General features: G+C 34.1%; 1 protein-coding gene across 2 annotated transcripts; it reads left to right on the forward strand.

Moving 5' to 3' along the window:
* The first annotated feature begins 9,348 nt into the window (after positions 1 to 9,348).
* On the forward strand, positions 9,349 to 11,418 carry LOC127125863 (adenylate kinase 1, chloroplastic). 2 transcript variants are annotated; one of them, XR_007804824.1, is made up of 5 exons: positions 9,349 to 9,699; positions 10,159 to 10,299; positions 10,384 to 10,656; positions 10,891 to 11,126; positions 11,236 to 11,418. XR_007804824.1 is itself a non-coding variant. In XM_051054713.1 (4 exons), the coding sequence occupies exons 1-4, from the start codon at positions 9,451 to 9,453 to the stop codon at positions 11,032 to 11,034; spliced, it is 807 nt and encodes a 268-aa protein (XP_050910670.1). In that variant the 5' UTR covers positions 9,349 to 9,450; the 3' UTR covers positions 11,035 to 11,418. The 2 variants fall into 2 exon arrangements, 1 of the variants encoding a protein (XP_050910670.1); XM_051054713.1 differs by having other exon boundaries at positions 10,891 to 11,418.
* The last annotated feature ends 6,993 nt before the right edge of the window (positions 11,419 to 18,411 follow it).

Below are 18,411 nucleotides of genomic sequence, written 5' to 3' on the forward strand. Positions count from 1 at the left end.
GTTTTGCCACCTTTGTTAGATCCCAAAGGTCCAAGTTAATATACTTAAACGATCTACTAGAATTATGCACATCACTATAAAACATGACCATGTGTTGTATGCTTAAAATATGAAATGATCACAAAATTATAGTTTGTTTAACTTTTTACTACCTATGAAGCCTTTATTAGCTAGTTCAACCAAATCCCTTTCACTAAAGTGACTTAATCTCAAGTGTCATAGTTTGGTTTTGTCATAAAAGTCTTGACTAGCTAATGACTCATGACAAATAATAGTGGAACCATCTAAAAATATACAACTCATGTATTTTAGACCATTTAGCCATAATCAATGTCTTGTGAATTTTTTTAAAACTCCATGTTCAATTTTAATGCAATAGTCTAAATTATCAAACATGTTTACGATCAACAAGTTTCGCTTAAGTTTAAGAACATACATTACATTGTGTAAAAGAAACTTACAGTTACCAAACATATTCAGTCTAACTATCTTAATACCATGTGTGTCTCTATGTGTTGTGCATACAATATCGACAAACAATTTTGATAATGATAACTATCAAGTGGTATAGATTACATATGTCTAGTGATGTTGTTGACAACTTTTTCAATTTAAGTTGAATAACAATTTAGTCATATTCTATAATAAAATATCAAATTAATAAAATGACATATTTATTCCGTTTCACTTTATTTCATTCCATTCCTATGTAGTTGTTTCAAAGCATCTAAACATAGTTAATACAAATATGTAAAAAAAGTCTAACATTAAACTATTATTAATCCAAAAGAAAATAAACCTTTACTAAAATTGAAAAGTAAACTTTATAAAAAAATAAAAAGTAAAAAGAAAAGCCTTAATTTTTTTCTTTTTGTAAACTAAGTAGAAAAACAACGACAATTAGGTATAGACACATCCATAATGTTTTGTCTGCCTCCATCATCTCGTAGTTCCTTCTCTCCTGACCTTATCGTTGCAATTTTGATGGTGGTCATAACATGTTTCGTTAAACGTACAACACCTTTTTATTCCTTGGTGCGTGGATTCTCTTCCACTAATTCTCACACCTTCAAGATGATTAATGAAGACATACTTGACAACCATAACATCAAATTTGTCTTGCTTGATATTTGCAGACATCAAAGCTCCGAAAACCTTAAACTTGGAGTAATATACTAGTTTCCCACTCCAAACCTCTTAAATTATTTTGAAATTTATTCTTGTAGTAGAAAAATTTCACCCCCAAAACTCTTTTGTAACCTAGCTTCTAGAACATGCACTTTATCCTCTCTAAAATGGCCATATTCATGCGTTAAACTAAGTCACTTTATTATCCTTTATTATCCTCTTTATACCTTCTTTTTATATAAAACTCATTAAACTATTCTGAAATAAACTTCAAATCTTTGTCAGTTTTTAACACTTCTAGTTTAGTTCTCAATTGATTTCCTATAAGAATATATTTTTTAAACTTTTCAAAGATGTCACTTTTATTTTTAAAAATATGAACTTGTGCTCTTCTAGAGAAATAATCAATCGTAGTGAGAAAAAATAAACCACCCCATGTGTTTCCACCCTTGTTAAATCCCAAAAACCCAGTATACTTATACGATCTACTATAATTATGCATATCACTATTAAACATGACCATATGTTGTATGTCCAAAGTATGAAATGATCACAAAATTATAGTTTGTTTAATTTCTTACTACCTAGCAAGCATTTCTTAGATAGTTCAACCAAACTCGTTGCACAAACATGACTTAATCTCAAGTGTTATAGTTTGGTTTTGTCATGTAAGTCTTGACTATCCAATGATGCATGACCAATAAAAGTGGAATCATCTAAAATATACAACCCTTGCATTTTAGACCCTTTAATCATAATTGATGTCCTATGCAAAATTTTCAAATATCATGTTCAATTTCAATGCAATAACCTAAATCATCAAACATGTTTATGGACAACACATTTCACTTAAGTTTGAGAATGTTCATCACATTGTGTAAAAGGAACTCACAGTTATCAAACATATTAAGTTTAAATATCTTAATACCATGTGTGGTTCTATGCGTTGTGCGGAAAATATCGCCAAATGGTTTTAATAATGAAAATTGTCAAGCAATGTTGATGACTATTGTCTAGTGATGTTGTTGACAACTTTTTCAACAATTTAGTTATATTCAGTAATAAAATATCCAAATAATAAAATGAAATCTTTATCGAGTTTCACTTTATTTCACTTTGTTCCTATTTAATTGTTAGTATAATTAGTCACAAAGTCTCTTAACTTAATTTAATATTTCACTTTAATCCTTTAACAATAAAAGGTTACATAATAGTCCCTTAAAAACTGTTTCGTTAGTCAAATTGATCATTGCCATTAAATTTTCTGAAAAAACTTTAACTTCGTCTATGTAGCATGATAACAAGGCTTTTGTTAATAAGCCGAGTCGACATATCTATTAAAAAATTGGTATTTTGTTTAAACTGAAGAAGTTTTGTTTTCGGAGGTTAAAACCCTCTGCAAATTGTTAATAATGTGTAAAATAAATATAACACCACATCGCTACCACAATAATCAACAAGTCCTCCCAAAGTAGAGTAATCACTCACACAACATAACATAAAAAACAAAAGCCTTATGTGTATGAAGGATGACTTTAAACTCCTTATGACAAACAAGAAAACAATCCATAGTTCTCCTACTAACATCAATTATAGGGGAGAAAGAGCCCAAAAAATCACAAGAATGAATACATGAAGGATGTCAAAAGCGAAGAACATTACAAACACAATAATAAATCACATAAATAAATACAATAAACATACGAATAATGAAAGGATGAATGAAAAGATGGAGGGAAAAAAGAGCCAAAAAATTAAAACTTCTAAGATAACATAAAAGCAACTTCACATGATCAACGAGAAACAAGTTTTGTCACTTAATACTATAATACAAGGAGCAAAGGTGTCAAATTACATTTAATCTATAAAAAATATCTTACATGAAGGAGAATCAAGAAAATCAAATTTGAGAATGTCAATATCAGGGAGGTCCAACGACTTCAAGGAAAGAACACTACCGACAAGAGAAGATATTTGAATTTTAGAAACTATAACATCCCAAAACTCATCATGGTAAAGTTGGGAAGTATATATGTGATGTCATTTCCCTAGTCGTGTTCGTCCAACTATGCATGCCTGCTGATTAGCTTGCACTCTGCAGTTTTAGGATACACTGGTATAAAGCTTATGAATTCATTATTACAAAAAAATTTAAATTATTGAGATAATTGTTAATGCCCTAATACTTATGATTCTTTGTTTAAATTAAGAAAAACAACTCAAGGTTCATTCAGCTAGTAGTATTAACCACTATTGAATGAAATAAAATTTCATATTATGATGTGTTTGTATGTTAAAGAAAAAAGGAAAAATATTGCATCAATAAATTTATGTTTCATGCCACAATAAGATATTACATTATTCATTGATTACTTGATAATTTGAACAATCTCAATATAATTACATCCTACTAGATGGATTAACGCGCTTTATTTAAAAGTACAAAATCATTATCAAGATAGAGCAAAACAAAACAAAAACAAACACTCCAAATTACAAAGAGAAATCTCGAATTTACCCAACAAGTTGTTGTCTTTGGGTCTTGCTCTTTCACCCTCGAATACATGGATCAAGCCACCCACTAATATCCTTCTTATTCTTCCTTTTAAACCCTTAAAGAAAATGGTTAACCATTATGTTATCAAAATCTTCACCACCAAGATGGGTATCACCAGCATTGGTTTTAACTTCAAAAATACTCTTTTCAATGGTGAGAAGAGATGCATCAAAAGTACCACCACCCAAATCAAAGATGAACACATTTTTCTCACCAACATAAATTGTGACATAAAAGAAAGAAGGAGATGAAAGGTTGTGGTGGTGGAAGAAGGAGAAAAAAGAAAGAGAGGGGGAAAAGAGTGAAAGAGGGATGACGACTAGATTGCACTAGGGTTCTAAATATCAAACTCTGAACGAGGATGAAAGAGAAAGAACCAAAGACATATATTGAATTTAAAAAGCTAAATCAGATTTTAAAAATCCATCAACATTGCCATGTAGTCAAAATTAACATTTTTTTCCAAAAAATTTAACGGCAAGAACCATTTTAAGTAATAAAACAATTTTTAAAAGACTGTTATGTAGTTTTTAGTTAAATAATCAAAATGAAACATTAAATTAAATTAAATGACCAAATAATACATTAAGCTTTAATTGAAGAATTTAATTGATATGCACCGATAGTGTAAATATTTTTTACACGGTTAGTTAATTACAATCACTAATTTATTTAAAAAGTTTGACTTTTATTTTAACTAATTGAAAAGTAATACAAACGGATAATTATGATGTATCAACGGTGTAAAACTTTTTACATTGACAGTGCATAACAATTAATCTCTTAATTATTTTAAAACATCTAAATATTAAACTATTATTAATCAAAAAAATCAAACCTTTACTAAAATTGAACAGTAAACTTAGTAAAGAAATAAAAATGAAAAGAAAACCCGTAATTTTTTTATTTTTCATACTAACGAGAAAAACAACAGGCAATTAGGTATAGACATAACAATACTATATGTCTGCCCCCATCTCCTCTCCATACCTTCCGTTCTAACCTTATTGCTGCAAACGACTAAATAAATCTAGAAACCTTGCATAATGCCTTGTATTGTATTTCTTGGAAGGAGCATGCGGATAAGGTATGTGTTATATTGGATTGCTCTTCATTTTCCCCTTCTCCTCTTGAGATTTTTGAGTTTTTCCTTTTCCTCACTCTTTTTCTTTTCTAACTCATCTTTTTCAATTTTTTCATTTTCAACTAATTCTCCCTCTATATTTTTTTCTACTTCAACCTCATATTTTTCTATCACAACTTCCTCTTCCATAATATAATCACCAATGCCTTTGTCAATTTCTCTACCACTACGGGGTTAAAATGGACTTACAAATTCTCTTTCAGATCATCTTGAGTATTTTCAAAAAATGTTCCTTTTTGTTGATCAGCTAAATACTTAACTATTTGACCAACTTGAGTTTCAAGATTTTTGATGGTCGCATCAATGCTCTTTTGATTTGCCATGGACATTTGCGTAAATCGGTTCATAGTATCCTCCATCTTTGAGTTGTTACCTTGTGGCTGAGGATTCTAATAAGAATTTTGTCTATTGGAAAGTCCTGATTCTTGTATCCAACCTTGACCATATTGTGCATCATTTCCTCTTTGTTGATAACTATCATTATTTTGATACGGTGTTTGCCTATGTTGATATTGATTTTGATTTTGATTTCCCATATGATTCACCTCTTCATGTGCTGGAGGATAATAACCTGTGGGATGATCTCCATTGCAAAGTTCACAACATGATACCTGTTGATGTTTGTTCGGATTTCATGCGTCTCCTTGAGTTGTTGCTGAAGCTTTAACATTTGCTTGTAAGTTCCTCCACTTGTTAAGACAACAATTTATTTTGTGCCAAGATTGTATCATTTGTTCCCAATTCCATGATTCTAACTTTCTTTTGTAAAGGCCCTTTATTGTGTTAAACTTGGTGATCATTGAGTGTCATTCGATCAATAATAGCTACTGCATCTTCTACACTTTGACATTAAAGAACCACCTGCAATTGCATCCAAAAGAAGTTTTGGTTGCGGTTGAAGTCCATTGCGGAAGTTATGAATTTGAGTTAGATCATCAAATTCAAGGTTAAGACATCTTCTGAACATTGACTTGTATCGCTATCATGCTTCACAAAGGGATTCACTTGAACCTTGAGAAAATACAACATTTGTGGTTTTGGCCTTCATAAATTTGTTGTGTGGAAAGACCCTATCAAGAAATTTTCCTCAAGCACATTCCAATTTGTCATAGTTTGAGTTGGTTGATCAAGATACCACGCTTTTGCTTTCCCAATCAATGAATGAGGAAACAATCTCATGAACACTTGTTCTTCTTCTACTTTTGGAGCTCCAAGTGTATCGACAATCTCATAGAACTTGGTAAGGTGAGTATATGGATCTTCATGGTAAAGCCCGGTAAAAGGATTCGCATACAAGATTTGTAGCAATCCGGTCTTTATTTTTGGGTTTCTCGCATTTTGTGCGGGTCTGACAATATGAGCATTTCTTCTTAGGCTGTTGACACAAGGCCGTCTTATGACTACTTGTTCCGCCATAGATTCTTCACCAATAGGAGTTGTTGAAGAAGTAGAAGTTAAAGTTCCTTCATGTTGGTTTCTCTGTTTGGCTATCTGCTTTCTCTTTATGGTTTTGCTTTTGAGTTTCCGAGTTGTTCTTTCAATCCCAGGATCAAAAAGAAGTTGATCTTTCTGTAACTTTCCTCACATAAACAGAGTTCTGAAACACTAACCACACAAATTAACAAACACGAGGGATAATAAATAGAATAGTTTATAACAATAAAAAATAACTTAAAACAATACAAATTGTTGATATGCTTGCAATATCTAAACGTTAATCCTCGACAACGATGCCATTTTGTTGAAACACTTTTGCTAGGGAAAGTATTTATTTTATCGTATCCACATGGATTAGTGTAATATCATTGTCGTTCCACAATTAATAATGTTTTAAGGAGGGGTTTAAAAGGGTTTTCGATTGTGTTAAGAAACATTCACTAAAAAGTGTAACAACAGTAAATGATTTGAAAATAAACGTTTAAAATAATATGTCAGGATTAGATTTCATTAATCATTTTCATATGTATTATATTGATATAGTATGTGAACACCATTATCAATCACTATTATCATGTGTCACTCATCGATATTGTTTATGTCTAAAAAATGATGCAAAATCAGACTGTATTGTTTAATCGATGATCTATCTGCCTATTAAACAATACAATAATGTTTAAGATTTGATACATGTGAATATCAAATCCCAAATCCATCTCTAGACTTTGTTTTTGATATATGAAAATATTAGGTCAAGACATGGAATATATTTCTCAATATTAATTCAAATTCATAAATTTAACATGTAAACAAAGATAATATCAATATTGATTCACAATATGTTCACAAAACAATGATAAAAAGAAATACATGCAAGTTTATCTAATAAAATCTAATATGGACACAGATGATTTAGTTACACATCATTATGGTAGCTTGCTTTATAAGAAAAGTGAAAAGATGAATGAACATCAACATTGATTTCCCGAATATTGATGCGTATCCAACTCCAATTTTCCAATTTCTGAAGTTCTCTGAGTTTTTGGTGTATTTGGTGCCAAACGTTGGCGTATAACCCTCTCTAAATGAAGTGAGAGGGTGTTTATAAAAATCAGAAAAAACAGACCGTGCTAAGCCCCACAGAAGGTGCTAAGCGCGGGCTCGATGACAAAACCCATCAAACCGTTATAAGTCGCGCGAAAGCTTTTTCCCAGAAAATTTGGTTGGCGCTATGACCGCGCTAAGCCCCATCTCCTGGCATGTCTTTGATCCAAAAGTGCTTGTAGAAGCCCTTGTCTTGCCTTTTAGCATCCAAAACTTCTCCAATACAAGAAAATTATATAACTAGATGCAAAAATAAATAATTTTCATAATATTTACATGATTAAAATAAAAAGCTAAAAAGTTAAATTTACACGAATGTTGAGGGATCGATATACAAATCCAATGAATTAAGCTAATAAGAGCCATTAAATTATACTATTAATTAACACAATTTGGCCCTTAACATGTATAATCCCCCTCCTCACTCTATCATGAGCCAACGGAAATTTTGGAGCCACTATAAGTTGTCCCTATGCAGAACTAAGCAGAAGCGTCAACTTTATCTTCATTTGTAGTTTCACTAGTAAGAACGTCCACCTCAAGCCAATTATTCTCAACCATTATTTATGATTTTTTCACCTCCATATCTTTGCATTTCATCTTTATACTGGTCTCTCAGAAGTAACATCTCTGCTTATGATGAATCTTATTCATCCAGGTTCCGTCTTCTCCATTCACACCTTCAAGATAACCAATAAAGATACACTTAACAACCCTAACATTAAACTTTTCTTGCTTGATATGTGCAAACCTCAAAGCTCTGAAAACCTTAAAATTGGAGCAATTTGCTCGTCTCCCATTTCAAACCTCCTAAGTTGTATTGAAATTTATTCTTGTGGATAAACATATATTAATCAAGAGAGTAAATTTCACCTCAAAACTCTTTTTGGAACCTAGCTCCCATAACACGCACTTTACCCTCTCTAAAATGGTCATATTCATGTGTTCAACTAAGTCATTTTATTTAGGCGTGTTAACAACAATCTTTCCTATTTATACATTGTTTTCCACAAAATGCATTAATCTGTTTCAAAACAAACTCTAAGTCTTTGTCAATTCTTAACACTTCTAGTTTAATTCTCAATTGGTTTCCTATAAAACTATATTCCTTAAGCTTTTTAAAGGTCTCACTTTTATTTTTCAAAATGTGAAGTCATGCTCTCTAGAGAAATAATCAATTATAGTGAGAAAAATAAACCACTTGTTTCCACCCTTGCTAGATCTTAAAGATCCGAGTTAATATGCTTAAACAAATTGCTAGAATTATGCAAACCACTCATAAACATCACCATATGTTGTATGCCTAATATGCAATAATCACAAAATTCTAGTTTGTCTAATTTCTTACTACCTACCAAATCTTTCTTAGCTAGTTCAACCAAACCCCTTTCACTAACATGACTTAATCTCAAGTATCATAATTTGATTTTGTCATGAAAGTCTTGATTAGCTAATGATGCATGATCAATAATAGTGGGATCATCTAAAATATACACCCCACATATTTTAGACCCTTTAGCCATAATCGATGTCCCATGCAATTTTTAAAAAAAAAATATCATTTAATTCTAATGCAATAGTCTAAATCATCAAACATAATTATGAATAATAAATATCACTTATATTTGAAAACATATCTCATATTGTATAATAATATGATCAAGTGATATTAATAACAATGTTGATGACAACTTTTACAATTTTAACATAATAACAATTTAGTTGTATTTTATAACAAAATCTCTAAATAATAAAATAACATCCTTTACACTCTATCTCACTCTAAGAGTTAAGAGTTGTTTTAAAATATCGAAATTTAGCTGATGCAAATGTGTAAAAAATGTGTCGAACTTAAAAAAATTATTAATCCAAAAAAGAATCAAACCTTTACTAAAATTGAAAAATTGAAAAGTAAACTTTGTAAAAGAAAAAATAAAAATGAAAAGAAAACCCGTGATTTTTTCTTTTTATATACTAAGTAAAATAACAACGGGCAATTAGGTATAGACATAGCAATACTGCCTGTCTGCCTACATCTCCTCTCCACTCCTTCCCTCCTGACCTTACAGCTGCGATTCCGATGGCAGCCATAACCCGCTTCGTGAAACGCACAACACCCTTTTATTCCTTAGCGCGTGGATTCTCTTCCACTAATTCTCACGCGCCTCCGCGTGAAAATAGGAATATTCAATGGGTTTTCTTGGGTTGTCCCGGCGTCGGTAAAGGCACCTACGCCAGCCGTCTCTGTAACCTCCTCGGCGTCCCGCACATCGCCACCGGTGATCTCGTTCGTCATGAGCTTTCCTCCAAGGGCCCCCTTTCTTCAAAGGTTCCATTTTTTACTTTTTGTTTTTTTTTATTCAAAGTTAAAAAAATGTTACCTTTATGTGATCTGTAGAACTCAAATCAAGCTGTAGATTGATATCATAAAAGGGTTAATCTAATCTCTGGCTTGTGATTTGTCTTTTAATGTATTCAAAATTTCAATATCACAAACCCATCTGCATGATTCGCTGTGTATTCTTGTTAGAGAATGTTAAAAATTCATGCTTTTTTGGACTATAGACATAGATAGACTCATGTGGATTCAATACTTTGAACTCTTTTGTTAAATCTGGCGATGGAGGAAATCATGGTGATCTTAAATTTTTGAACTTTGTTGCACCTTAATAAGCTGTAATTAGAGATCAAAAGTTACAGGTAACATGGTTTTTGGAATTGGAAGCAATTATAAGTGGATACTGTCTTTGCTCTCTGATTTTCAATTTTTTAATTATCTTATTTGCAGCTATCAGAAATTGTAAATCAGGGTCAATTAGTGTCGGATGAAATCATTATAAACTTGTTGTCAAAGAGACTGGCTGATGGGCAAGCTAAAGGCGAATCAGGTTTCATTCTTGACGGTTTTCCTCGAACAATAAACCAAGCAGTGAGTATCTTCGGATTGCAGTTACAAATTTTCCAAGTTATTTAAAATATGACTAATTTTTGTATTACGTTTTCATTTTCTCAGGAAATATTGGAAGGGGTGACTGACATTGACTTGGTGGTCAATCTGAAGATCCGAGAAGAAGTACTGCTTGCAAAATGCCTTGGTAGGAGAACTTGCAGTCAGTGTGGAGGAAATTTTAACGTTGCTTCCATTAATATCAAGGGTGAGAATGGTTGTCCTGGAATGAGTATGGCTCCACTTCTTCCTCCTGAGCATTGTATGTCTAAGCTCATTACTCGTTCTGATGATACTGAACCCATAGTCAAAGAAAGGCTTCGTGTATACAATGAATTGGTACTTTTCTCTCTTATAATTATTACTACTATCAAGGGATGTTAATAAGCAATTTTATTTACTTAATTTGAAGTTGTATATATATGTCATCTTAATTACGGGGCATTGATAGTTCTACTGTGTGAACTCAAGTAAACGTTTGTTTAATTTTCTGTTTCTTACAACCTCTTTTCATTTTCTTCTCTTTCTTTCATTTCTTATTGGTTTATGATATGATCTCCATCTTGTTTGCAGAGTCAACCTGTGGAGGGGTTTTACCGTAGCAGAGGAAAACTATTAGAGTTTGAGCTTCCAGGAGGGATCCCGGAATCTTGGCCAAAGTTGCTGCAAGCGCTTAATCTAGATGATTATGAAGAGAAGCAGTCTGTGGCAGCATAAGATATAAACGCGTTTAATATAACTAAGTATTTCATTCTTTGCATGTGGATTCTGCATGCTATGCAATTTTGCAGGAAATAGAACCAATGAAGGTTGGCTTCCTCTCGAATTCGTATTATTTGAATAATAATGATGATATCAGGAAGTTTCATAATCTGATTACACTTATACCCTATTTGTATTTCCATACTTTGATTTCAGTTATATCTGTCTGAAGAAAAATTCTGACATAGTTGTTGCATAGATGTTTCCTGTTTGGCAATAAGTTTCATCGGGATTGGCACATGATTTCCGTGTTTAGTGTTATAACTTGTATTTAAATATATTGAACTAATGTTTTGTATTATTGCTTCAGATATTTATGGAAGTCCTGATTACACAATATTTGCAAAAGACTATTTTTCTTTGACTATACTTTGTTTTGAATGCCATATTTTTTGTAGGTTCGATGTGAGTACAAATTTCAGAAATTCTCTTTTTATTTTTTGAAGTTAGTTGATGCCATGTTATTTGATAAATATGTTTAAAAAAAATTCAATGTTCCTCCTCTTTGCGTTGCAGCTGGCCGAGCTGGCTGGCTTTAGTATTTGCCAGCCGGGAAGTTAAAACTGCTGCTAAAATAAGACATGGCTCAATACCAGCTCTTGACTGCATAAGTTTTCTTGGTGCAAGATAGATTGCGCCATACATGTTAAAGTGTTCCATGTGTTCCTTTGAGTCCCTTTCTCTTCTCCTTGACTTGTGTTGTCCAATTGAAAAAGATGGTCTTAATTGACCGGCTCGAATACTCACTTTGTTGTCATTGCTGTCAAAGATGCACAAACATCTTGCATAAACATTTATACATTGATACAGACAATGTATGAAATATAGAATACACATTTGATTAAAAAAGTTTTTTAGTCTGAATCTCCCTCTTTCCTTTTTGTTTTTAGCTGCCTCTGTTTTTTAACCAACTAATAAATAATCCGTGCGGGCGCACAGGTTTCTTGTATGTTCCGCTCGTTTGTTTGTAGATATATTTTTCTCAAATTTTGTTTGTAGATATATATTTTCTCTTATGTATATTTTTTAATTCATTATTGTTTTATTTGTATACATTTCAATTTGTAACATACTACATTAGTATAACGTTTAACTAACGGAAAGATGATATATAGTTTTTATGTGTTTGGTTCAATAATCTATTTTCCCATATATTCTTTTCTCTTTGCTTCAATCAAAGAAAAAAAATGATAATTTAGTTATTTTAATTATATTATATACACTTTTGTATTTTAATTGAAGTCATGAACTTTTTTTTAAATTTATTTTAATTGAGAATTTATGATTTGTTTAAAACTAAAATTTTCTTAATTAAAACTTCAAATCATTTTTCTTCGTTAAAAAATTCAACCTGTGGTATGTACATTTAGTTAATTTTTTAAATATTTATTAGTATCTTAAATGCAAATTGACGATCATTTATTATAATCATAATAAAATTTAACTTTTAATTGAAATAAAGTTTTATAATAATCATAAATGAATTAATTAATGTTTTAATTGAAAATTAATAAATTACAATAGATATCCACTAATATTTGTGGGTGTATCAGCGAAAGCCGATTAATAGATACTCATGAATATGAAACAAATATCAATTTATATTTATTAATGAGTATTGAAATAAAACAAAATGTATCTTTTTAGTATTTAATTGAAATTCATTGACAGTGTAAAAGGATTTTACACCGTCAGTTAATTAAACTTTTACAAAAATAATCTACTTTTTCAACAAAATTTCTAAAATACCTCTGGTTTCAAAAAAATTCTCAAATTACCCCACTTTTAGGAGAAGTCATCAATTGAATTGGAGACTCCTCTTAAAAATTGAATGGAGGCGCAATTGGATTGGCTAGGGCAGGTGCCCTAGCCAATTGTATTGGTGCCCCTGTGTAGGACTTAAGAAGAGGTGCCAATTCAATTGGAATCTCAGTGTAAAATGCAATTTTTGTGTTATAAATAGATGCGTTGTGTGAGTCATTGTTCCATATCTCAATTAATCATTTGACAATCATGTTTGGTGTTCGTTGCTGATACGGAAAAGTGATTTATGTGAGAGACAAACCTCAGATGCTAATGTTGTTCTGGAATATCACTACGTTCGATCAACTGAAGAGGGAGCTGGTTCGTTGGTTAGATGGGAAAATATCAGAAGGGGAAAAATTAGAAGTATTGAGAGACTCGATAGTATCTTTGGTTGAGTGCGAATGAAGACTGATAAGGATGCTAGGGAAATGATGTTCGGTCGAAATGACATCAATTTGATTATTGTAATCAGTTAGAAATATTTATGTTTTCAGATAGCTTATTTTGTACTGATGTTTGTTGTGAACCTCGTTGTAGCAAAAAGTTAATGATATATAATGATTGAAGGTTACAGAAATACAATGTTACAAAAAGCTTAAGACCCAGATGATGCTCCTCGATTGTGACAATTGTTCTTGTTGTGTCCTGGTTGACGACAGATACTACATAATCTTATCATTTTATCTGTGGAATCCATCTCTGTCCTGATACGTGTGTTGTTTGGCCTTCCTTTTTTCTTTCTACGCATCTCGTCGTTGTGCCAAAATATATCACCTTCATATGGATGTCAGTATTCCTCCATTGGTAGTACCGAGAAGCTTTGATTATATACATTCATGACAGTGACGGTCTTGTACACGTCAAATAAATGACTGTAAGCATCTTGACGAGTATAAGCGCATGCTGCAATGACATGGGAGCAAGGAATGCGGAAGGCCTGAAATTTTCCACAATCGCACCAACTTCTGTTTAGTCTAACAACATAGGCTAAATTTGGTCTCCACTCGTTGTGATCCATTGTTTCCTGGACGATGAAGTTTTGCCTATGACGGTCAAAGACTGTTACAACGTGTGTGCTAGCTTTGATGCTCTCCTCTTTCATGACCTTCATGCAACACTCACTGAATACTAGCCCGGACATTAGCACCGTACTCAATCTTTCACCTCTGGTTACGAACGTAGAAGCCAACCTATAATAGGTCGATCTTACCAAGGCGGTTATTAGCAGATTTCGAGTTCCTCTGAATACCCCGTTCATGCATTCCACAAGGTTTGTTGTCATGTGGCCCCATCGACAACCTCCGTCAAATGCCCTTGTCCACTGCTCTACTGGTATGTTATTTAGCTATCTCTTTGCGTCTTCATTAGACAGTCTAATTTCATCAGGATAATATTGAAATGACGACTGAGTTAGAGCATACCCAACATTCACCACCTTCTTGCGAAGATTCTTATCTTTTATAGTACACATAAAGTTTTGTGTAATGTGTCTGATGCAATAGACATGGGGAGAAGGAGGATCATGCCATCCGTTGTCATGGTTGTTGTAGGCACTCTCAATGGTAGCATGTCTATCAGAAATCAAACAGAGATTGACTTGTGGAGCCACATGCGTTCTGAGATGTCGAAGAAAGAAACCCCATCCACCAGCCATTTCACCTTCAACAAGAGCAAAGACAATGGGAAAGACATTGTTGTTGCCGTCTTGTGCAACCGCCATGAGCAAAGTACCCTTGTATTTTCCGTATAACCAAGTGCCATCAATTTGAATAATAGGTTTGCAGAATGCGAAACCTTTGATGCACGAGTCAAATGCCAAAAGAGACGGTGAAAGATTCTATTACCTGTAGCACAGGTTCCGTCTGGCATCATCGCTGGCAATGTCTCCATAATTGCCACAGTTCCTGGGACATATGTTTTTAGTGCCCATAAAAACCGTGGCAATTCCTTGTATGAATCCTCCCAGTTGCCGAAAACTTGTTCAACAACCTTTGTCCTCGCAATCCAGACTTTCTTGTAAGATGGAGTATAATTATATGTTGTTCTGATATGGGATATAATTATACTCACCTTCACGGATGAGTCTTTATTAACCAATGGCAGAATGTCTTGACATATCAACGCTGCGCTTAGTTTGCGGTGATCTTGTTCAACGTTAGTTGCAATGCAACTGTGAGGTGGGTCTATTGAAGCGATCTTCCAAGAGTTGTTTTTATTTTTGTAAGACGCAACCAAACGAAACTTACAGAGCCTGTTACGACATTCGATAACATACCTTTTAGAATCAGTGCGTTTCATTGTAAAATCAGCAGAATTGTTCATGTGGAATTTTTTGATAGCTAGAACACATTCTTCTTTGGTACGAAACATGTCTCCCACCTGTAATTCGCCTTCTGATCTCGGATACGGATTATAGAAAACACTGTTGGATGTTTCATCGTCGTGCAGATCCATATTTGTCATATGTTGAGGCGGATTGTAGACATGACTAGGAGGTATTGGTGGTGGTTGATCATTATCTTCAATGTCGTTGTTCAGCATGTGATCAACCTGTATCTCGGTCTCCTCTTCTTCTTCATCAACGACATCCACTTCTGCTTCTGCTTCTGGGTTGACGTCATTTGACCATTGTGGATCAAATTCACCCGATTCATCCTGACTGGTTATTTGTGACTGCTGAGATGGTATACATGGTTGAAGAGTAATGTACAACTCAATACAGTTGCAACCTGAATGTTCATGACTAACAAACATGTATTCAACATCTTCATCGTCTCGTACCTTTAGGGGAACAAACTTGCATTGACTATTCTAAAAACATATTGGATTTTGATATGTGATCTTTGACACAATACCCGATCCTATACATGATTGTATTCTTTTTTTCAAATGCAAGAAGGTTGCATTTCTCTTGATCGTGAGTCTAATGGTATCAGTGTTTCGAAAACAAAAACCATACAACTCAGACTCGTATGTTTCACCGTTGCAGTGAACATTGGCAATGTATTTTGGTGAAGATGACATTGTGCAGATGAAAACTATTTTCTTGCTGCAGACGAATGTGAGTGAAATGTCTTGGATATTGATAGTAAGACACTTAAATAGAGGAGTGAAGTGTCTCACATGCTAGCTAGTTCGGAGTGACGTGTCGCACATGCAAGCTACTCCGAAGTAACGTGTCACACATGCAAGCTACTCCGAAATGATGTGTCAATCATGCAAGCTACTAAGAAGTGACATGTTCAGCATGCAAGAGAGATGACAGCCACGTGTCAGACATGCAGACACACACTCCAAATGAATTGGTGCCCCCATTCATTCCTTGCACATGGGCGTCAATCCATTTGGCGACACCTTGTCAAAGCATGCATTCAGACCTCGAAACCAAGCAATCAGACCTAGGTCTTGCATGCATGTCCCTTTGGAGGCGCAAATTTGAATGGCGACCCCTCTTAAAGGTTGTACATGGTCGCCAATTCAAGTGGAGACACCATGCAAGCACAACTTTTCATGCTCCCATCCATTTGCCTATAAATACATCCACTCCATCAACACTTCTTCCACACAATCACTCTCACTACTTCTACAATACTTCTTCTACAATTTCATCTGCAGCAACTTCTTGTAGTTTCATCTACACCAACCCCACGACAAAATGTCTATCCTCACAATGGGCGAATCACATAGAGGAACGGTTGCAAACATCGCAACATATGTAAGTTTTTTCTTTTGTTAACTTTTTATCTTTCATCTTCACCAACCCCTTTTTATTTTAACATACCAACTTAGTCAAGTTTTTTGTTCTTTATTTTATAGGATGTATCAAGGTTCCGGACTCGGGTCCACGAATATGTCCATATGAACCCGATGATTCAACCTTATGTTGAACTCGCCGGTTTTGGTTATATAAGCAAGATTTTGTCTTGGTTCGTAGATAACAAATTCATTCTAGCTTTATGCGAAAGATGGAGACCAGAGACACACGCTTTTTGATTCCCAACCGGTGAGTGTACCGTGACGTTAGAAGACGTCTACATGCTTTTGGGACTGCCCATTGAAGGTAAGGCTGTTAATGGTAAAACCAACTATGCAAATTCAATTTGCATGGATCTCTTGGAGACTGATTTGTTAGATGATAACACAAGAGGTCAAGGTATACTACTTTCACGCCTTAAGTCGTACTATAATAGTTTATACTTAGCTGAGCATTCTACCGAAGATGCTCGAATAATAAAAACTAGGTGTTGCATTATGCTGTTAATTGGCTCGTTTTTATTTCCCGAAGGTAGTGGTTCTAGCATGCATATTATGTATTTACCTTTACTTAGACATGTAGATAGAATAGGAAGTTACAGTTGGGGATCTGCTTGTCTAGCCTATCTCTATAGCTCCTTGTGCAAAAACTCACACAAAGACACATCTACATTTTCTGGATGTGCTGTTTTGCTACAAGCATGTGGTTGGTCAAGACTACCGTCCATAGCACCAGTCAACAACAACCCTTTCACATTTCCGTATGCATAAAAGCAAGTTGTTTAAATTGCTATATCTTTAGTTACTTCTTTAAAGACTATTATCTCTAACTAATATTTTTTGACTTTTTCGTGTAGATGGTCTGCACGTGGTATGAGTTACAACAGATGTCCAAGACACTGTATTACTCAGTATCGCAACCTGTTGGATCACCTTCGACCAACAAATGTAAGGAAAATAACTTAATAATTTCGTTATATTTTGTTAACTTCTTCTACCTAGATTATAATCCTATCTTCTTTCACACTTTAGTTCATTTGGCGTCCATACCTTAATTTGGATCATGACCATCAGGTCAACGCTGAAGATGCGGCCGTATGGACTGCTTGCACACCGATAATACGGTTCACAACTGTGGAGATGCACAACAGTGATCGTGTGAAGCTGCAGTTCGGTATGCCCCAAAACATCCCAGATCCCCCAACTAGCCTAGGAGAATGGCATCTGCGCAAAGTTAACGACCAATGGAACTTCAATCCATGACAAAGCTTCGCAAGATCGGAGTGTCCCAAATGGAAGCACCGTCATGACCATGTGTTAACTGACGCAGTCATGCCAACTGAAGAAAAACCAAGTCGTACTTATATGGCTTGGTACAGATCGGTTGGTTTTCAGTTCATCGCCGAGGATATGTACTTGTACGACCCACGCCATATGACTTACACACCTGACACCTCAACATCAAACCCCCAACAACAGTGTCAGACCAGATAGACACAACCCCCTGTCCGTCAAACGTTCCGTTCAACCAACACACAAACATACAACCAAAACATACCATACATCCAACCCCAAATACCAAGAGCATACCCCATACCACCACCAACAAATTGACCATCAACCTGAGACTCAACATCGCTACGTACCCACCCCATCACCATACCAAAGTCGCCTAAGCCAGAACACCCAACGATCATTCAACACTAACCGCTCCTCCTCCTACCATAGCCAAGAAGCCCAAACCTTACAAAACCAAAACATCCAACAACCCTA

This window comes from Lathyrus oleraceus, chromosome 3 (assembly GCF_024323335.1).
Source record: "Lathyrus oleraceus cultivar Zhongwan6 chromosome 3, CAAS_Psat_ZW6_1.0, whole genome shotgun sequence".
Classification (NCBI taxonomy): domain Eukaryota; kingdom Viridiplantae; phylum Streptophyta; class Magnoliopsida; order Fabales; family Fabaceae; genus Lathyrus; species Lathyrus oleraceus.

Bases quoted from the DNA above. Each gene is read 5' to 3' on its own strand.
- LOC127125863 (XM_051054713.1), top strand. From the start codon at position 9,451: ATGGCAGCCATAACCCGCTTCGTGAAACGCACAACACCCTTTTATTCC. The intron at 9,700-10,158 runs GTTCCATTTTTT...TCTTATTTGCAG, and splicing joins AGGGCCCCCTTTCTTCAAAG to CTATCAGAAATTGTAAATCA. The intron at 10,300-10,383 runs GTGAGTATCTTC...TCATTTTCTCAG, and splicing joins CTCGAACAATAAACCAAGCA to GAAATATTGGAAGGGGTGAC.